The sequence below is a fragment of the Sebastes umbrosus genome, chromosome 17 (assembly GCF_015220745.1).
Source record: "Sebastes umbrosus isolate fSebUmb1 chromosome 17, fSebUmb1.pri, whole genome shotgun sequence".
NCBI classification, from domain to species: Eukaryota; Metazoa; Chordata; class Actinopteri; order Perciformes; family Sebastidae; genus Sebastes; species Sebastes umbrosus.
In genome coordinates this window covers 1,933,307-1,956,012 of record NC_051285.1, presented here as the reverse complement: position 1 = coordinate 1,956,012, position 22,706 = coordinate 1,933,307, and the positions used below count along the sequence as shown (strand labels likewise).

Sequence of the window (22,706 nt, the reverse complement as noted above, 5' to 3'; positions counted from 1 at the left end):
AGCGCCACCATCAGGTCAACATTTTAATTTGTTATATATGACTAAATACCTGCAAAACTAATGACATTCCCGTCAGCCTCAGCTGTGTTTATAGTGCTAATTTAAGGCCCTGTTCAGACCTGGTATTAACATGCGTCCTCAGTGATCCGATCACAAGTGGACAGCTCTAAGTACAGGTGTGAACACACTCAAGATAGGGGACGCACTCAGGATGCATAGAGATCGGAGGTCACCTTATATTTTGATGTTAATACAATGTACCAGAATTCAAGATATCACTACTGACATTCATGTAATATTACGTCACAACGGCTGCTGTATTAGCCGTGTGTTTACTACTTGTTTATTTGCATATAGAGCGGGGAAGTGAGATCACGAGTGGCCACTGAAGACACATGTGGAGACGCATTCTAATGCCAGGTGTGAACAGATGTACTTAAAGCTGTCCACTTGTGATCCGATCACTGAGGACGCATGTTAATACCAGGTCTGAACAGGGCCTAACAAAAGCTGACATTATACTTGCTAAACATCAGCAAGTTAGCATTTAGCGAAAAGTACCACTGTGCCTAATTACAGCCTCAAAGAGCCACTAGCATCACTGTAATCTCTTGGTCTTTGTTGCTTCGTCTTATGTGAGTGATATTTGTGCCTGAAAGCGAACGTCTCATGCCAAACGTTTGAGACATGACAACCTCGTATTGAGCAGAATAAGTGCAACAAGCACTGTGTGCATTGCCCTGTGACACTTACAGCACAAACTGGACATTTCAGAAGACTGACAGAAAGAGATACCGGGAAATAGGACAGACGGAGAGGCATATAACTGGCAAGTTGTCACCAAAACCCGAGACACAATCACTACGATCCAGCAAGTCATTAAACAGCCATCAGATATCCTCTGAACATTCATTATTATTTATGCATACGGACACATTGTGGGTGAGTCACAGTCACAATGCCGGAGCCACATCCAGAAATACACAACTCATTATGACGAACATCAACACAGCATCGGTTACAGTCAATAGAATCACTTTCCACGATGAAAAATGTCACTTTGTCTCAGATGTTTTTCGATGATTTCATGCTTGTTTGGGAGTCAGACGTCCTGTTCAAGTCACCAGAACAAGATTCCCCCAGAAGGACATGGACACAATAAACCACAGATGAACAACAACAGCAACAGCAGCGTCACTTTGACTGGAAACAAGCGGCTGACTTGAGATGTGTGACCCTGTAAGAATGACTGAAAACATCCAGCTCAGCGGGGTCTCCAATTCACCTCATGGTCAAACGCCTCTGAGGGACCCAGGCTAAAATAGCTTTTAAGAAAATGGATCTTATATACCGAATAGAAAACCAGTTTAAAAGATTGTCAATACCCTTTCATATTAAAATTACAGAGAACTTTCTTTGTTGTGAGCTGTGAACGAGGGATGAAGCAGTTCTTTGCCCACCCAGCGTCTTATCTGCCATCACAGACATGCAACAACACACAGTGCAGATCATAAAGGTGATCTGCATGATTTAGCCCAGTAGCTACATTATTGCTGTTCATTTTCCAAAGCATTTCATATGTTTTTTAAATTGTTTTTTACATTAATTCATACACACCCCGAACCGTGACTAACGAACCGAATGGTTTGGCTTTTTTACCTGAACCGTTCCATCCCTACTGTTAATGCATTTAGGGAATTTAAAACATTTAATGAAAACACTTTAATGCAAGAAAAAAGTAAAATAACCATTTTTACAACTTTTGATTGTTTGTAAAGTTCAGTCTTGGATGTCGGAGGTTTCTTAAAGGAAAAGGGATAATCTAATGTCAGATGTTTGTAGTTAATGGGCTAAAAACATGCAGAATCACCGTTATCGTCTTTAAACAGAATGACGACTAGATCAACTCCACAGAGGTCAAAGGGCAAAGATCTATATTCAATCAAAGGCCAACAAACAGCGGTGGCGACCGACGGACGGCTCGACGGCGTCACACACACATTCATACTCAAGCACTCACAGTTTGGTCAGTCGGTCAGGAGTTAAAGCAGCAGAAGGTTATTTGAGTGTGTGTGTGTGTGTGAGATGCAGATCCAGGATCAGAAGAAGCATGAGATCAGAAGAGGAGGGAGGGAGGTGATAGAAGATACAGTGAGATTCTGTAGTTAAAGTTCAGCAGCTCTTTCTCCCTGTGAGAAAGTTAAATGACCTGGTTGCTAATTTAAAATCATAAAACATCAGAAACAGAAACATTTACAGAGATAATTGAACATCAGCAGTTGACTGGACGACATCTGAAGGATGAAGACTGAAGGGGGACGACAGACTCGACATCTAAAACACAAACCGACAAACAGCTTTATGGTTTACAGCCATAAAGGATATCTTATTATCTAATAGCAGTTAGTATGATGCTTATGTGTGTGTTATCCTATTAGGTTAGCAACAAGAAAGTTTTAAGGCTCATCCACGCTAAAACAACGGCAGCTTTAGTTGCCTTTTCTGACCTGATGTTTAAGGATGATTCTTGCTGTATTTGGTTTTAAGTGTTTGATAAGCTTCTAATGCTACAACTGTTAGTGCACTTACAAAAGTGAAACTGAAATATCTGCACTTAAAGGATAACGCTGGTCATATTATTTTATATTATTCTTATTGTCAACAATGTGTTTGTCCGTCTCTCAGTACTTTCTGACTTCCTGTTTGTGGCTCTCGGCTCCAAACGCCGATACCGAGTACCGATACGAGTACTTCTCTGTGCCAAAAGACCCTCGTTAACAGTCAGCTGGAGGGTGTGAATGACAAACGGCAGGCTGGGGAGTCCCGCATACGAGGCAGTGCGCCGCGACCGGCTCTAGGTCGGCTTGGAAAGGCTCGGGGCGAAGGTGCTTCCCGGGGCCGTGGACAAAGTGTTACCGAACTGTCCTTAGTGCGCCCCAACCGCGTCGTGTCCCCAGGGCGGGGCTCGGCCCACATAAAAAGCGCCAGGGGTCTGCAGCGAGTGAGACGGTGCAATGAAAGTGAGGGTCGGCGTGCAGCCGGCTGAGGTGGGATCCCGGCCCCGCGGGGTCGGGTGCACCACCAGCCCGTCTCGCCCGCACCGTCAGGGAGGTGGAGCGTGAGCACGTGCGATAGGACCCGAAAGATGGTGACGAGAGGTTAACGTCACGCTGCCGTAAAGTGGTATCGGTGCCGTTGTATCGGAGCCGTTTTGGCGAGTACGAGTACATGAGCACAGTATCGGACCCCGCAACTGGGTTGCCAGAAAGAAAAATAGCTAGATGAGGTTAATAGATACATTCAGAGTTGGCTTTGGATCTTTTTATGGGATCTGTTGACAAGAAGAAAAATCTAAAATACCACCAGACTTATCCTCCAACATAGATCATCTCAGATATGACAGAAAGTCATCTACTTTAAACTGTAACGTAAGGAGGAAGTCAGGGGGGAGATGAGAGTTGTCGTTCGGTGTGTTGGAGGAACGGAGGGTTTTGGGGGGTAAATTCAGCGGGAGGTGGTGAGGTGATATTTAAGGGGTTTGTGTGCAGATGTGTGGGGGGTGAAGTACGAAGATGAAGTGCTAATTGAAATGATGAAAATGCATGTGGACTTAAAAATGTGATAAGAGAATCGTCATCTAATCACTTTTGATTATGTTGAATAATCTAAATAAATCTCAGCTGATGGTAGCTGGCTAGCAGCTAACCTCTGCTAACATTGTCACACTTCCTGATTCATAGAAACACTTAAATTTAAAAAGACTTTTCCAGAAGTCTTTCTTGTCCCAAATTGGAAATGTTCCAGACTCTCTGCGGAGTATTTGGAGGTTTACCTGCACACTAGTATCCCGATGGGAGTGGACTTTTCTGATCATGTTTTTGCATGTAAACATCGTATCCTGGCTTTGTAAACCTGGATAAGACTTTATTCTGGTTCAACACCAGAATAAGACTCAACACTGGGATATTAGCGTCACATTTTTAACTCACATGCAGTTTCATCCTCCGTTATTGTCATTTCTAGATCTGTGTGGGGGGGATTTGTGTATCTGGGGAGAGATATTGGACCAAGCTGCTGGTGTCCATCTGTCTTCTTCTTCTTCTGCTGCTGTTTATCGGTTATGTGCTGTACCTACCGGCTGCAGCGGTGGGCTGCGTCCGTGCGTGTGGCGGGGTGCGGAGGGGCGACGCGCCCCGGGGCGGGGGGGTCGGACTGGGGCTGCTGGGACTGTGCTGCTGCCTCAAGAACGGGCTGTCCAAACGGCCTGGCAGGTCGGGACGACACAAAGCCACACACACACACACACGAAGATCCAAACACACACACATATATAACAAGGAGACGAAGCGACGCACCAGGACAGAGAGGTGAGGGGGAAGAGATGGACGAGACAGGAAGACAAGACGAGACAAAAACCAAGAGAGGGAGGAGGAGGAAGACAGGAAGAAGTCAGAGTCAAGACACAAGAAGTTCACCCCCAGAGGGACAAAAGTAAGAAGCAGAGAGGATTGTGGGAAAGTCCCGTGGAAACCCATGAAGAAGAAAGAGACACGTGGAGAAGTGTCGGAGGAGGAGTGGATGAATGAAGAAGTGAGTGAGGTAAGAAAGAAGGAATGAGGATGGTGGACAATAATGTGGGGTCAAATGAGTGAAGAAGAAATACCCAGAGAGAGAGAGAGAAAAAGAAGGAAAGAGAGAAAAAAGAAAGGAAGTTAGTGGCGGCTTTAAACAAGCGGACTGTAGACAGCATGCAGTTAAAGCAGAGATGAAATGCTGACGGATGCTATGTATAACAGACCGTTGCTACGTATAACAGACCGTTGCTACGTATAGCAGACCGTTGCTACGTATAACAGACCGTTGCTATGTATAACAGACCGTTGCTAAGTATAACAGACCGTTGCTACATATAACAGACTGTTGCTACGTATAACAGACCGTTGCTACGTATAACAGACCGTTGCTATTTATAACAGACCGTTGCTACGTATAACAGACCGTTGCTATGTATAACAGACCGTTGCTATGTCCGGAGTCCTGATGTTGGACTCTGGAGGCCAATTTTTGTGTCAAATTATGGATTTCTTCAGTAAGTAGCTGTGTAATAAGCGGGATAACGTACAGCTAGTGGGTCATTATTGTGAAATAAACCCCTTCAGGGCGATGCAACACCCCCCGCCTCGCATCGACTACATCAGCCTGTCTGGGTTTATTTTGCAAAACAATAACTGGCTCACTGTACGTTATTTACTCATTACAATGACAATTATTATGTGTATGTGTTCACACTGACTTGTCCATTAAAGCTGATTCTGCTGTAGCCTGAGGGGCGAACAACAGTCTGTTTAGGACTCATTACTGGCCGTAAAGCTTACCGAGTGCACGGTTAATTAAAGGAGACATAAATGAGTATCAACAGTTTGATCAACTCCTCTCTTCTCAGAGGACACACACCAGAGGGGTTTTAATGAGAAATATCATCATGAAACTGTAAAAGACGAATGCTGCACACAAACAACATACAAATTAAAATGAAAAAGCTCGTCACAAAGGCTCAACAGCAGCCGTCCAACAAAGAGAAGACAGATTGTCTGGTGGGTGATTCAAAACTTTTTCTTCTTCAAAACCCTTTTGAGATAAATGAGCATCTCTGCAAATGACAGATTTTGAGGTCTGGTTGGAAGGAAGCAGTAGAAGCAGCAGCAGCTGAGGAGATGTTGAACGTGAGAAATGACATGTTGAACTTGACACGTGATGATTCAGATGTCATGAACCCTCACACCCAGCCACCCACTGTCTCCCTCCCTCCCTCCCTGGAGTCTCCTTCAGGAGTGTCATCTCTCCATCACAGACTTCTTCACACTGAACCGGGACAAATCGTGCTTTTCATGCCGGCACTCTGCAGCTTTGGTGGAGCTGAAGCAGTCTGTACTTTCAGCTACGTATCGGTGGCCAAGCGGTAGAAAAGAAGTAATTTTGAAGTACTTAAAGGTCCCATATTGTAAAAAGTAACATTTGTATTGCTTTCATACTATAAAGCAGGTTTAAATTCTATATAAATACTGTGAAAGTATCGGAATGCTTAATCCACAGAGAAACACACACAGCTCGTATTCAGAAACCGAGCTTTTGAAACAAGCCGTCAGGATTTCTGTCCATTTATGATGTCACAAATATACAATATTTAGACCATTTCACAGTTTTAAACATACTAAATGGGTCCCAGTTTATTTCCTGTTGCAGTGTATGTGAACGACATCAGCTGACAGGAAGTAAACATGGACCCAAACTGTTGCCTAGCAACGCAATTCCGATTTCTGATGTTTACATGCTTTAATGTTCAAACACATTATTTTCCTCATATACTTTCTACCTGAATATACCCGTATTCACCCTCTATCAGAAACGCTCCGTTTTAGCGCATTTCAACGGAATGGCAACGGAAATTGCGTTGCTAGGCAACAGCTTGGGTCCAATTATTTACATACACTGCAACAGGAAATAAACTACGACACATTTAGTATGTTTAAAACTGTGAAATGGTCATATTGTATATTTGTGACATCATAAATGTACAGAAATCCTAACGGCTTGTTTCAAACGCACAATTTCTGAATACGGGCTGTGTGTATTTCTTTGTAGATTTTAGCGTTTTCATAGTTTAACAGTATTTATAAAGCACTTAAACCTGCTTTATAATATAAAAGAAAATCTCACTTTTTACAATATGGGGCTTTTAAGTAAAAGTCCTATGTACTATCAAAGTATTATCTGCAAAATGTACTTAAAGCATCAAAAGTAAAAGTACTCATTATGCAGAATGGCCTCATTTCACAGTGTAATATTAGTGTATAATATTATATTATTCTGGTTTTATCACTAACAAAAAAACATGTAAGAGTATTTTAAAAGGTTGTACTTCGTCAACGTGGAGCCAATTAAACTTTGTATACTACTTGGCTGAGTACTATAGTACTGTATCATATCACATAAGCATTATATCATATGTTTTTTTTTTATGTAAAAAGTAGCTATTAACCATAAATGTCAAATAAATAAATAAAATAAATAATAAATAAATAAATAAATAAATAATAATAATAATAATAATAATAATAATAATAATAATAATAATAATTACTTTAATTAATTTAGTACTTGAGTAATTGTTTCTTATTCCACCACTGTTGGAGGCAGATGTTTGCTGTTCAAAGACTTGCTTGAGTCACAACTTCATCTGCTTGAATTTAAGAGTAGAAAAATAATAATCTTACCGTAAAAACACCACAAAATAGTATTTTTTGAGTAGAATAAAGTGCAAAAACTCATGTTTGTTAGCTGCCGAGGTAGCTGTGTCATAAAAACATTTCCTTTCCTGGTTTGAAACCTTTTTTTTAAGACTGTGGATGGAAAGATGAGCACAGCTTTCTCTCTGTAGAGTCGTGTAGTCGACCTTACTTAAGTACTCTCTACTCTCACCCCGGTTGTCTGGTCTTCAAAACACCTTGGTTGTTTAAATAGAAGATAACTGCGAGGTGAGTTTTAAAGTGTTTACCGGGCCTGTGGACGGAGACGGGTGAGGTGTCGACACTGATGGTCATGGCTCTCTCCTTCAGCTTGAAAAACTCTCGAGGGTTTCCCGACCGCTGAGCGATGATGGCCTTCGCCTCCTGCAAAAACACACACAGATAAATATATACACACAGCAGTCTGGATTATGTTGTTCAGAGTTCATTGATGTTGAGCAAAAGGAACGGCTAATAAACAAAGATTTGTAAATGATTTATTAAACTTAATCCTGCAGGAAAGTTCAGTATCTTCACTGAGGATGAATACATTCATCCTTCATAAGAGTTTATAAGTTACTCACCTCTACCTCAGTCTCCTTCTTGTCCAGGTTCAGGTCATCGAGGCTCGGCTCTGTTGCCTGCAGACAAGAAGAATGCAAATGAAGATGCATTCGATGCACAAAAATATTTGCAAAAACAGTAATTGGAGGGTTCAAAACGTAAATCAGGGAAATTATTCAGATTTTGCAGGAATGTTCCGTCTTTTTTAAAAGTATTTTATGAGGAAACTTAATGCGTTTTAAGACTTTTCAAAGCCTGCAGATACCCTGTTAAAAGAAGCATCAAAACATGTATTTAGTTAGTGTTATATCTCCAAAACATATTTAGCTTAATGCAAAATAGCTGCTAATGAATCTAATTCTTTGGGCAAACAGTTCGATGTGTCATCAAACAGGAAAGAGCTGTATATTATGATTTAGACTCTCTGCTCAGTAGTAATGATGATTGTGATTCCTCGGGGTGGTGATTATTTGGGGAAGCAGCTCAGTCGCTGACGACCTGCTGGTTTCTTCCTTCACTTCCATCAGTAACGAGCAACGCCTAAAGTTCCTTTGAGTGACGCGATCTAACTTCTGTGCGTGTATGAACTCGCCGTGAGGACAGAGATGTTCAGAAGATTAGCTGAAATATCACAGCTGTGCTACGACGCAGCAGGCAGCTGATTGCAAGATGAGAGAAATAAACCACACACACACACACACACACACACACACACTGATGTTCTGAATACACTCTCACTGGCAGACTTTACGTTTTTGTAAAGCACACACGGCGTATAATCACTCCCTTCAAACACAAACCCCACTGTCAGACAAATTGATTTCCTTTTTATGTCACAGCGTGACAAAAAAGCAGAGGCGTGAAAAGCAACATCTTCACGGTGTTTTGGGAAGAGAAGTGATGCTTTGATGGGCGGAGGGGAGCAGAAACAGAAACAACTAAATCATATGGAGAAAAAAAAAACACTTCTAACACGAAGAAGCGAGTCTCCAGATGTTTCACTTCTTTTGCTATCGCACAAGTAGAAAGTGTAATGAAAAGTGCTTTAAATAAGCTGAGCTGAGGCTGTAGATATGTGGTAAAAGAGAAGTGTATATTTGTCCTGGTGAGATGGATGTGATATCGATATTATACTCTTTTGGACACTGCAATGAATGATTAATGACACGTCATAGTTAGAGATTCAGAATCAGAAACTTACTATGGCGGTCTGGTTCCGCAACCTCTCTTTGGCCTCTTCCTCCTCCAGCAGCTTCTTCCTGTTCTCACACACAGAAACACACAGATTAGATCAGATTTTACACGCCCGACACCTCAAAAAATACCTGATTTTCTTTTTACAATTTTCCAATGACGATCGATCTTTAGAAGTTAAAGGCGTTTTCAACAAACGCTACGCCGTTAAGAGCTTCTAAGAACTGTCCATGGTGCTGAAGATGGTGTTGAATACAGTTTAAAGTAACTTTGCATATTTAACTGTCTGTTAGTTAGTTGTAAAAGTCAATAACACAAAGAAATGTTTTATACTTGGAGTTCAGTATTAAAATGCGGCTTGAATTGCAGTAACTTTGATGTGGCTGCTGCTGGACGCAGACGACACTCTTAAAATCGTATAAAACCCAAAGTGAAGCAGTGACTGTTCCTGTAAGTTTCATGAATATGCAGCTCATCTATAACTGTCATTTTGTCATAATTTCTCTATTAGACCTGCTGTATGTATATACATGTAAGCAAAACAACATACGCATCATAAATACAAAGAAAAGAGAAGATATCAGGAAAGTATCACTAACATCACTGTTTGCGAGAAAAGTATAGACTTTAAAATGAACAAAAACAATAAAGCGTTAAATAAAACATGTGGTTTTTGGTTCCTCCTGCAGGTCCTGGAGGTCTCAGCCTCCTCTGAGCCAGCAGGGACTTGTTCAGACGGTCTCTAGTTGTGATGCTTTTGGGAAATACCTCTTAAGATTAAGAAGGTTCTTAAGAAGGATTTTATGATCATCTTAGTCCAGGGGTCAGCAACCTTTACTATCAAAAAAATAATACTAATCTATCTGGAGCCGCAAAACATTTGAGCATTGTGATGAAGGTAACACAGTTTATAGTCTAAGTATATAGTATATAAGTCTAATGCAGTGAGGGCCAAAGAGACAATGTACTACGGAGTATTAGGGCTACATTGAGGGAAAAAGCATCTGAGATTTACAGAATAAAGTCAGAATATTACGAGAAAAAAGTCATAATATAACGAGAATAAAGTTGTAATAGTATGAGAATAAAGTCATAACTTTAGGAGAAAAAAATTAGTAATATTACGAGAATAAAGTCGTAACTTTACGAGAAAAAAAGAAAATTACTACTTCATAATATTATGACTTTATTCTCATAATACTACGACTTTTTTTTCTTGTAAAGTTCTGACTTTATTCTCATAATATTATGACTTTATTCTCAAAATCTGAGATTTATTTTTTTTCCCTCAATGTGGCCCTAATACTCCGTCGTACCATAGACCTACAACAATGATAAATAAAAATGAAAATGTAAACAAAAAACAGTTATTCATTTCCATGTTTATAAATCCACAGAGAGCCACTGGAGAGGAGCTGAAGAGACGCATGTGGCTCCGGAGCCACAGGTTGCTGATCCCTGATTTAGTCTTTGGGAAACAGGGCTCAGGTTAGTTTAACAGTCAGAGTCCTGTGTTTTACAACATGAGATCATTTACTCTTTTGCTAATCGGGACATGCTGGCGACTCCTGTATCTGTTCTTCCTAAGTGATGATACCAAGCGCTGCTCACCTGTGCTCCTCGATCTGCGTCTCCCTCTCGCGGTACCGCTGTTCTCGGCTCTCCTGCTCTTTCTTCTCCAGCTCCATTCGCTCCTCCTCGAAGCGCTGCCGCTCCTCTGCCACCTTCTTCTTCTCCTCCTCCTTCCTCACCTCCTCCTCGCGCTGCAGAGCAAACACAGAAGAAGAAGAAGAAGGAAGAAGACATGAGCTGGAAATGTTCCAACTAATGACAGAAAATATATATCAGTCAGAGTCCGAGGTGATGTCTTCAGACATCTTAGTTTGTCCGACCAAAAGTCCAACACCAAAGATGAAGTGAACCCCCGACAAAGTTTTCTTTACCAACATTTTGAGCGTGTTTACTTTCAGTTTGACCTCCAAATAAAGTGCAGTTTTATCTCAGCTGTTGGGAACGATACGTAGATAAAACAGGTGGTAATAAATCAGGATGATCCTTTAACTTTCCTTCCTTCATCCATCTTAACCCCCCCTTCCTTCCTTCCTTCCTTCCTTCCTCTTCCCCTCCTACCTTGGCCTGCTCCCAAAACTCCTCTCTATTGATTTTCTTCATCTCCACCTCTGCGTTGGTCTTCTCGTACACTGTGCCCTGAGAGAGAGAGAGAGGAGAGAGAGAGAGTCAGGGTTACATTTATCATTATGAATAAAACATCCTTATCAAATTTATCAATGTAAAGTCTATAAAAGATATGATCAATGACAAATCTGCAAAGGTCTCGCCGGAGTTTCTCGGTGTGAGAACAAAACTGTTTCTGAGTTTTCGTCACAGAGAGAGAGCAGTTTGTGTTTTTGAATTTCTCCATTTAAGGAATATATTAAGGCTCCGTGTTTCACAGCAGCACGACCTCTTCACTGTTACCTCTTTTTGAAAAGCATACAGTCCTCTCTCATCCTCTGTCTGGTAAAATGATAATTTGTTCACCCTAAAGGGAACTTTAGAGGGAACTTAACTTGAGTTAAAGAGGTTAAAATTTATAAAAAGGTGTATATAAAAGTAATGAACAATGAAAAAAGTCCAGCTCTGTTAGTTCTTAATTACAACTGTAGTATTTGATCAGACTTTTTACTCTGACTGATGAAGTAGAAATGAATATAAATGTGTTGAGGGAGAAAAATAAGATTAAACTAAAAGGCACTGGTCTAAAAACACAACTTATTTTCTCTGTGTGTGAGAGTCTACTCTCTCTCTCTCTTTATACCACGTCTGCGTGTTCCTCCTCTCTGGTTTTCAGGCGGCTCAGGACCGGGCTCGCCACCACCGCCGTCCCGTTGGTCAGCCGCTGCCCGATGGCTAACGGGTCGATGTCGTCCAGACTGCTGGCGTTGACGGTGACCTCCACCCCCTGGAGACAGACAGATGTTTATTACTTTCTTCTTATTAATATTGTTCATTGCTAAATCACACATGCACACAGTGAAATTCTGTTATGTTTAGTTATTCTTTCTAATTTAAGTTTTACAAATTTGCTTTTTCCTTATTCCGATACATGTAAACTAACATCAGTATTCATACAGATAGATTTAATATGATCGAATGTCTTGTTTCGTATATATTGTACAGTAATATACAGCAATATAGTAAATCCAATCCAATTTTATTTATAAAGCACATTTAAAAACATCAAAAGTTGACCAAAGTGCTGAACAGTTAAACATCAAAACATCAAAACAACACAATAAAACAACTGAGACCACCTTAAAACCAACAGGACATTCAAACAATAAAAGCATTAAGACCAATAAGAAAGGAAAAACAGGATTAAAACAGTCAACTCTCATGCCGAGACAAAAGCCATCAAGGAATAAAAGTGCTTTTTGGAGCTTAATAATAATATTAATAATAATAAAATCTTAAAATCAATCCTAAAACGCACACCAGTGAAGAGAAGCCAGAATTGGGGAGATGTGCTCATGTTTACGTGTACCGGTTAAAAGACGAGCTGTGGCGTTCTGAACGAGCTGCAGGCGAGACAAAGAGGCTCGGCTAACACCGACGTGAAGTGCATTACAATAATCGAGACGTGTGGTGATAACAGCATGCATTACCTTTTTAAAAATCATTGCATTATTTGCTTGTCCATTTTAAAATCCTTGTCCATTACAACCCCTAGATTCTTTACAGACGTAAGGACAAAAGGTGTAAGGGGGGAAAGGTCCATGTTGGGATCGATTCTGTCTCCATTGTGTCCAAAAATAATCACTTCAGTTTTGTTCTCATTGAGCTTGAGACAATTTAAAGACATCCAGTCTTTGATGTCTTTGAGACAGGCTAGCAATGTGCCCAAAGAGTTTGAGTTATTATTTTTCAAGCGGCAGGTAAAGCTGTGTGTCATCTGCATAGAGGCGGAAGGTTATTCCGTACTTTCTAATAATGGACTCCAGGGGAAGCATGGATAAGGAAAATAAAATCAGACCAAGTATAGAGTCTTGGGGGACTAAAATAGTAGTGTATAGTAGTTTCACTGTTTCAGTGTGTGTGTGTGTGTGTGTGTGTGTGTGTGTGTGTGTGTACGATCCCAAAAAGGGTCATTGAAAACCCCGTCGGTGTGATGAAGTCGATGCTGTGTGGGAGCGAAAACTGCCACTTAGAATAATGACACTTCAACACACACACACACTTGACCAGATAAAGCAGCTCTATCCTAAGTAGGTTTGTAACACTTGTGTGTGGTTACGACGACACTTCGGCTGTTATGAACACACACATATATATACATATATAAATAAACACATATGTGTAAATAAAAACGTCACTTGTACTTTAATGTAGATCTTTTTGTAAATTCTTCAAATCCAGAAATACACACTCACTCATCCAGGTGTAGAGTACAGGTGTGAATACACTGCTGTGTTTGACACACACACACACACACACACACACACACACACTCTCATACTCGGTGGGTGAGAGAAGCTCAGAACTCTCAGCACAGAGAGATTAGTTTAGAAAGAGATGGTATTAGTCATGCACTGTAACACACACACACACTCGATCCTCCCACAGGTTTAATGTGCGGTAGCTCCTTCTTCCACAGAGAGTTGATTGAAAACAGACGAAGATTCAAACACTCTGCGTACGTGACACGAAACTAAAGCAGATTATGAAACAATCACTTCTGATCTGCGTCAAACAGGTGAAGTGTGAGTTTGATACTTACGGCAACGTCGCCTTCATAACGCCACAGACGATGAGAGATTTAAACTACTGAACTCTATGACCTTAAAACTCCAGGTTACACCAGGTGTTCTGCAGGTTTAAGCCGCTAAACGCATAGGCTGTATGTAAGAAGTGGACGTAGTCACCGTGACGTCACTCATTGGTTTATGGACTACGGTTTTGAAGCCTCGAATTAAAGGGTTAAAGTTCTAAGACGAAAACACGGACAACGCCGTGGTAGCGACCTGTCAATCACAAGGTAGCCCCGCCGCTAAAGCATCCCCTGCTTTATGGTCTATTTGACTCTAAACGGGACCATCATTTACTAAATGAACATCATGCTGTGTTGAAGAAGACTTGAAACTAGCGATTGAGACCATAAACTCATGTTTACAATGTTTACTGAGGTAATAAATCAAGAGAGAAGTAGGCTCATTTTCTCATAGACTTCTATACAACCAGACTTCAGAGGAGTCGCCCCCTGCTGGCTGTTAGAAAGAATGCAAGTTTAAGGCACTTCATCATTGGCTTCACTTCTCAATTTCACTCTAAACCTCGGCTCATGAGGAGAATTCAACACAGCTTGTCTTAAACCTTAAACTGCAACTGAGCTAACGGCCAGTTCTTACTGAACTACTAACGTTGTTACCGAGAGTGAATGAGGTCCTCCGAAGCTACAGCAGAAGCTAATAAGGATCCAAATAAATAAACAGGAAAATAAAAACAAATGTTTAAACACATAATAAGATCATTGTTACAGAATAAATTAGGAATATGTTCAAGTACCATGGTGGGTCTGACCTGTAAGAAGTCTGCGATGGTGGCGACGTGGCTGGCACAGGCACACTTCCTGGCATCCGGCACGTCTTCGCCGACCTGAGAGAGAGATAGAGAAAGAAGGAGGGAGGAGAAGAAAGATGATGACGTTAAAACCAGATGCAAAAGCAGTTTAACAGCACCGGTAACATCATGTGTTTCTATGCTGCGATCGGAGCGTTTTCCTCTCGTTCCGCTCTCATCAGGGCCTTTTGTTCAGCCGTGGTCACGTTCACTTATTGAAGCAGTTTATCTTCTAACAGGACGGATGTCATTCAGTAATCACGGCTCATTCAAACCAACACAATACAAACGCAGTCAGCAGCAATTACACAGAGAAAGAAGAAACTCAAGGCGATTCATCTCTCAACAACATTTATCTATCTGTGTGTCCATCTGTCTGAGCGAGAGAGATGAATGTTTTGGCAGTATGTTTAAGACTTTGTGGTACATTTTGGTGTATTTCTGGCTCATTTCAGCCTGGTTTGGCTCTCTTTTGGCTGGTAGTGTTGCTGTGTCTCTTTCTTTCTCTCTCAGCCTCTATTCATTCAAATTACGGGATGTCTCCATTACTTTCCGTCCTTCTTTTCATTCTACCCTCCCTCCTAGGAATCTCATCTATATTCTACTAATCTACAACAGCAAATATGTTTTAAAGGGACTGTTTGTAATTTCTTACACGTATAAATCATTGCGGGTCGGTGTCTCATGCGCGCTCGCGTGCGGCTACGCTGTTCAGAGTCCAACACAAACTACACGGAAGCACCACTGCCAAGCAGCTGAAATATAGAGTGATATTGTGGTTTTAGCTGACGTGTGTCTCCTCACTGTTTTGAGCGATGCTCGTTCATGTCTATGTAGAGCGAGCACAAGCGCCAGCAACAGGACGCTGACTTTCGTTGACTTAACGGCCACAGGTGTCGCTGTTAACAAGACATTTCTGATTCTTACAAACCGTCCTTTTAAAGGAAACAAAATGCCACCCCGATCACGTTCTTTATCAACATACTGATGAAACGTTTTAACGTATCCGACATCACATTTCATTAGTTTTTCTTACTGTATCCGCTCATAGCAGCAGAAGCATGACTATACTTTTTATCAGCAAATACAGCAAATAATTTTTTGAGACTTGCCAGATATGTTAATAACAACATTTGCATTACATTTCTTTTAAATGTTGTTGCTAATTTGCAGAATACAAACATGATGTAGAGGATACGGGGCTGGCATGTGGTACAAGAGTTGCTGTTACTTAAAAAATTATTGCTAGTGAACATAATCCAGACAGTAATTACGTTTCCCTCCAAACGTAATTGGCAAAACAAATTAGTAAATAAACTTAATTTCTAGGAGAGCAGGTTGTTTAATTCCACCTTCTCTTTTCACTCCTCTCTCTACTTCCTCTCTGCACTCTGTCATTATGTAGATGCACTCGCTCCGGGCGCTGCTGCTGTTGTCAGGTTCAGAAAGTAAAACATTCATCTTCAGGCTCTCAGATGAACTCAGACTGTGTTTAAATGGTATTAACACACTCTGTTGGAGACTCTCTTAGCGATAAAAATGAGCTCCAACATCACAAATTATTAATATCTTCCTGTTACATTTTCCTTTTCATCATGAATTAATTGGTGGACACATTTTTTTTTCTGGCTCTGTTACATGTGTGGTGACTCAGCTCTACTGTTTCCTTCTCTGTTAAACTGGAAGTTCAACTTCATAGCCACATCTGCTCTCTTATGAAAACCAACACTGTGAAGACGCCGTCTGCGCTCAAACACTAATCCATGAAACTGTCAGGAACACTGAGCCAAATCTGTCTGGAGCCGCAAAACATGTGATCATTGTGATGAAGGTAACACAGTTTATAGTCTAAGTATATAGTATATAAGTCTAATGCAGTGAGGGCCAAAGAGACAATGTACTACGGAGTATTAGGGACACATTGAGGGAAAAAACATCTGAGATTTACAGAATAAAGTCATAGCTTTACGAGAAAAAAAGAAAATAACATGTAAAATTACTACTTTATAATACTACGACTTTTTTCTTTTAAAGTTATGACTTTATTATCGTAATATTACAACTTTTTTTCGCGTAATATTATGACTTTATTCTATAAATCTCAGATGTTTTTTCCCTCAATGTGGCCCTAATACTCTGTAGTACATTTGGCCCTCACTGCATTAGAGTTATATACTATATACTTAGACTATAAACTGTGTTATCTTCATCACAATGATCACATGTTTTGCAGCTCCAGACAGATTTATTTTTGCCTAAAATGTCTCTTTTGATAGTAAAGGTTGCTGACCCTTGCATTAGTCTGTACAGGTGTACCTAATAAAGTGGACACTGAGTACTGCACATCTGCAGCTCTGAACTGCAGGTAAGAAAAGTGACATCATCCAATCACAGAGCTGCTGATGTGGACGGAACCTGGATTCAGGTCGTGTCCGTCGGTCACACGGTGTGTCCTAAATAAACGGTTAATTTAGAAATGTGCTGTGACCCTTAATGACTCTGATCTTCACTTCAGTGTGTGTGTGTGTGTGTGTGTGTGTGTGTGTGTAGCCTGGGGTGTTTGACCCGGCGACTCACCCAGTTGATGAGGATGTATCGTGGCAGAGCGGCGGTGGGCTCCTTCAGGCTGCAGAAGCCGTACATCACCCTGGCGCTGTCAAAGGTCAGCGTGATCTCTGCCAGACCGCCGCCTGCACCACAGAACAAGAGAACAAGAACAAGAGGCCGCATTAATGCTTCTGTTACACCGTCCTCCACATCAGGGAGGAAATACACAAACTGGTAAAAAGATTAACAGATTAATCAACTTATGAAATAAAGCAAATGCCAAAAAACACACAATCCTCTAAATGCGTTATTGTTTTGAACCTTTGACTCTGAACACGTAGATCATCAAAAACACCCAAATCTGCTCTGGGAACATTGAAGCTTTGTACAGGGGTGAATTGCAAAAAACATTTGAAGTGAATCAGACTCAGAGTTATCGCCTTTTAAATTAGTTAGGTTACTGTAACACCACTTATTTGTGAAAAAAACAATTGGAGGTCTTTGTAAAGAAATCAAACCAAACTGATAACTATTATTATTTGTACAATTTATAGGTACTTGCAATCTACTTGACTATATTTCCATGTTATGCTATTTTATACTCCACTATATTTATTTGACAGCCGAAAAAATGCCAGTTCATAAACATTGTGACATATTAAATTGCCTTAGAGTTAGAGCTATATAAAGCTCTCTAAACCAGATATATAACATTAAAATACATCTTTCATATTTATGATAATATGATAATAATATCATCCTATAATACCGTATATAAAATAATAAAACTCTGGCAGGGGACACACTTTTACTTATGATACTTTAAGTATCTTAAGTACTTTTTTTTTAATGCATTACCTTTATTTATAATAGAGTGTTTTTACATATTTGTATTGCTACTTTTACTTATTCTACTATCGAACTTTATGATATTAAAGGTCCCATATTGTAAAAAAGTGAGATTTGCATGTCTTTTATATTATAAAGCAGGTTTAAGTGCTATATAAATACTGTTAAACTATCAAAACACTCAAAATACTGATAAATACACACAGTCTGTATTCAGAAATTGTACGTTTGAAACAAGCCGTTAGGATTTCTGTCTGATTTGTGATGTCACAAATATAAAATATTTACATTACAAGAAAAAAACGTATAATATTACGAGAATAAAGTCATAACTTTAAGAGAAACAAAGTCGTAATATTACGAAAAGAAAGTCATAACTTAACGAGAAAAAAAGCCAAAATATTACGAGAATAAAGTCATAACTTTATGAGAAAAAAGTCAAGATATTACGAGAATAAAGTCATAACTTAACGAGAAAAAAGTCAAAATATTACGAGAATAAAGTCATAACTTAACGAGAAAAAAGTCAAAATATTACGAGAATAAAGTCATAACTTAACGAGAAAAAAGTCAAAATATTACGAGAATAAAGTCATAACTTTACGAGAAAAAATTAAATAACACGTAAAATATTATATATTTTATTATAATATATATAATAATATATTTATAATATTATGACTTTATTCTCGTAATATTATGACTTTAGTCTAAAAATCTCAGATTAATTTTCTTTCCTCAATGTGTTCCTAATACTCTTACCGTCGTACCATAGACCTACAACAATGATAAATCAAATTGAAAATGTAAACAAAAAACAGTTATTCATTTCCATTTTTATAAATCCAAAGGGAGCCACTGGTGAGGAGCTAAAGAGACGCCGGACTAACCTAATGAAAACACAATGATTCCTATTTTCAGGTGATTATACACTAAAGATAACATACTTATAAATATTATATTCCCTTTCTGCCAATAGATCCCCCTAAATGCTACACTGAGGATGTGAATATGTCAGATCAGCAGCGATGTGCTCCAGGCTGCTAGTTTTTATGCCTCAGATTATGTTCTCTGTGTATCTCAGCGTATCTTCAGATGTCTGCGACGTCTACGCACACATTTGTAAACAGCACACACACACAAACACACCAACATGACTGTGTGCTCTGCTGGTTGTGAGACGTGAGGCGGCAGATCCCTCTGAGGTTTACAGTGCACACGAGCAGGCTGCGTTTTCTTCTCCGTCACTGCTGAAATATTCACGTCTCTCTCAGGAAAAGCTACCCGACATGAAGGAAACTAGAAGACCACTGCTGGCAGAAGTGGCTCTTCATCATGCAGCTCTCCAGCATTAGTGATGCAGCCGGCTCTTCACTGTAGTAACTCCAGTTTATTCCTCTCATGTGATTTTTCATATTCAGGAATTCTGCGTTGATGATTACATTAGACTCACAGAATAAGCCGCGGTCTTCATCAAAATCACATCAAAGTATAAAACCACGAGACACGTCCGGCTCTTGAACATCTAGGCTACCACATTACTGAAGACACGTCTCAGGCTGGCGTTACTATAGAGACCAAAACCAACAAGTTTTTCTCTCAGTACGCAACTTTCTGACTGTGTGTGGCTCTCAGGAATGTTACACAATATCTGCTTCTTTGATAAAAAAGTCAACCAGTAGGAGAAGAACGACTGAAGGAGAGACGTCAACTATGACTCCCAGAAAACATCCAATCACACACATATAGTTTAATTTATCCATATTTAACTTCCTGTAATATTGTTTGGGCAAGTACTTTTCCGACTTATCTGAACAAAATATTGCCATTACAGAAACAGTTTATTAGATTAGCAACTTTTTCGAATGCTGCTACACCAAGAGCAACACTTTTTTTTTTTTAAATTACAGTTATTGATTATATTTGACATCTTCAAACCTGTACATTTGTCTTTAAGGCGAGATATATGGATGCAGATTAACCTAATAGTTTTAGATATTATTTTCAACTCTCAATTCCATAAATAATATTAAATTTCACATGTTATTTTTTTTTTTATTGTAAAGTAATGACTTTATTCTCGTAATATTACGACTTTTTTCTCGTAAAGATATGACTTTATTCTCGTTATATTATGACTTTTTTATCGTAAAATTACGACTTTATTCTCGTAATATTATGATTTTTTTCTCGTAAAGTTACGACTTTATTCTCGTAATATTACGACTTTTTTCTCGTAAAGTTATGACTTTATTCTCGTTATATTATGACTTTTTTATCGTAAAATTACGACTTTATTCTCGTAATATTACGACTTTTTTCTCGTAAAGTTCTGACTTTATTCTCGTTATATTATGACTTTTTTATCGTAAAATTCCGACTTTATTCTCGTAATATTACGACTTTTTTCTCGTAAAGTTCTGACTTTATTCTCGTTATATTATGACTTTTTTATCGTAAAATTACGACTTTATTCTTGTAATATTACGACTTCTTTTTTCTCGTAATATTATAACTTTATTCTGGAAACCTCCAATTTTTTTTCCCTCAATGTGTCCCTAATACTCCGTAGTACATTGTCTCTTTGGCCCTCACTGCATTAGACTTATATACTATATACTTAGACTATAAACTGTGTTTCCTTCATCACAATGATCAAATGTTTTGCAGCTCCAGACAGATTTTTTTTTATTTTGTTTTGCATAAAATATCTCTCTTGATAGTAAAGGTTGCTGACCTCTGGTCTAACCGCTCAGACAAATATCTTTATTTGAGGTATTATCATCATGTGAATTTCCACATTAAGTTTATGAATTATGTGATGCATTTGGCTGAATAAGGGTAGAAGGGTTATGTCCATATGTATACTTGCTAATTCCCAAATACCACGATGCAATGATATCATTAAAGGGAGGAAGGACCCTTTTATACTCTATGTGTGTCCGTGTGTGTGCATCACATACCGGAGGAGTCTCATTAAACTGCTAATGATCAAGCAGCGCGTCATTAACTGGTAATAATGAATCCAGCTCTCTGATGGCTCAGAAACAATCAGGAGACAAAAGAAAGAACATGATCATTTCACCCCCCAAAGCAACAGCAGAACCTGCAGAGCTCATCAAGAGTTACAGCCGCAGCAAATTACAACCACCACCTCCTCCTCCTCCACACATGATGTGAACATGCTTAAAGGCAGCCGTGTTCATCAGGACATAAAGAGAATGAGAACAGCAAGATGTCACATTTGGGAGAGATTAAATTGATGACAAAAAAAAAAGCATGAACGTACCTCCTGATGATGCCAGCGTCAAATCATTGCTGTCATCCTCATATGTGTACAAGGCCCTGTTAGAAAGAGAGAGAGAGAAAAAAAAACAGTTGTTCAAGCAGAGATCTGGACTTGAGTCACAAATCGGATGTCTTTAGACTTAAATAACGCAAATATATTGTATTTTTTCTGACAGATAAACATAACAACAAGTGCACAGGCTCAAGAAAAGGAGCGAAAACAGCCTCAGACAGAAACTGGTCCACCCGAAGGACCACACACCCAAACACAAGCAAAGCAACTTGGTGTGTGCAGTCCAGTGCAGTGAGGAGTGCACGGATATATACATTGGTGACAACCAAACAACCACTAAACAGACGGATGGCTCAACACTGCCAGGCCAACTCCTCAGGTTTAGACTCAGCAGTCTACCTGTGGCACACTTGGGCATGGGGTGGGATTAGATAAAACATGTATTATTATAGGAGGGTGTATTAGAGGCTGTGTGACAATCACATTCACTACTTTCACCCTGTTGTCCTCGGGTCAAATCTGACCTGTTTACAAACTTCACTATGTCATAAATATGGATTTCTTTCATCTAATTGCCCCAAAATAACATGGGTGGTTCCCTGCTATGGTCTTTGCAAAAACAATTAATGACCACTACTTTTGTTGAATTCTGGGTGTTTTATTCTAATTTATAGCATCTATGGTCCTACCCTGGTCAATTTTTGTGCTGCCATTAAAAAAACATTTAAATGGTTTCAAAACAATAGTCTAACTAAACTGTTACATCTACCCGTCTGTGATAATCCATCAACATTATGTTCCTCCGATAACTATAGTCAAAATAACTCATAATTTCTGCTTTTCTTAAATCAAAAATGAGGTAGAATTTCACCAAAATGAGGTTTATTAACCTTAAATTCCCCCAAAAAAGTGTAAAACTTGTGGCAATGAGTTGGAATGAAGTCGGACAAAAAGGTGTAACACAGAATTGGGTGATAATATATACTGTATGATTTATAAACAGTCAAACCGGATTGGGTACATTTTGACCCGGGAAGATAAAAGTTGCATGGTCGCCGGGAAGAAAACAGGAGGGTTAATCACAGCGCTATATCCCCGTCATGACGCACTGACAGTTTGGGAGTCCCGCAGAGAGTTTACAGTACCTCAAAGGGAGTCCCGTAGAGCGTTTACAGTAACTCAAAGGGAGTCCTGTAAAGAGTTTACAGTACCTTAAAGGGAGTCCTGTAGAGAGTTAAAGTACCTCAAAAGAAACCTAATGTTGTCTTGGACCTGGTATGGAAATTACTTTTAGTCTTGAACCCTAACAATCACATCATGTTGCTCGTCCACAGCCTCAGGCTATTAGA

At 39.6% G+C, this 22,706-nt stretch overlaps 1 protein-coding gene across 8 annotated transcripts in view; it reads right to left on the bottom strand.

Moving 5' to 3' along the window:
- Positions 1-22,706, bottom strand: part of dbn1 (drebrin 1) — a 115,168-nt gene that overhangs the window by 5,691 nt on the left and 86,771 nt on the right. For 2 of the 8 annotated variants that reach the window (XM_037748123.1, XM_037748125.1), the window contains exons 2-11: positions 21,346-21,401; positions 17,238-17,350; positions 14,607-14,696; positions 11,863-12,006; positions 11,175-11,252; positions 10,656-10,807; positions 9,052-9,109; positions 7,871-7,927; positions 7,556-7,670; positions 4,136-4,264 (exon numbers count right to left, since the gene is read on the bottom strand). In XM_037748123.1, the coding sequence (XP_037604051.1) occupies positions 4,136-4,264; positions 7,556-7,670; positions 7,871-7,927; positions 9,052-9,109; positions 10,656-10,807; positions 11,175-11,252; positions 11,863-12,006; positions 14,607-14,696; positions 17,238-17,350; positions 21,346-21,401 (992 nt within the window). The remainder of the gene's footprint in view (positions 1-4,135; positions 4,265-7,555; positions 7,671-7,870; positions 7,928-9,051; positions 9,110-10,655; positions 10,808-11,174; positions 11,253-11,862; positions 12,007-14,606; positions 14,697-17,237; positions 17,351-21,345; positions 21,402-22,706) is intronic. The other 6 variants (XM_037748131.1, XM_037748129.1, XM_037748130.1 and 3 more) reach the window with 4 other exon arrangements.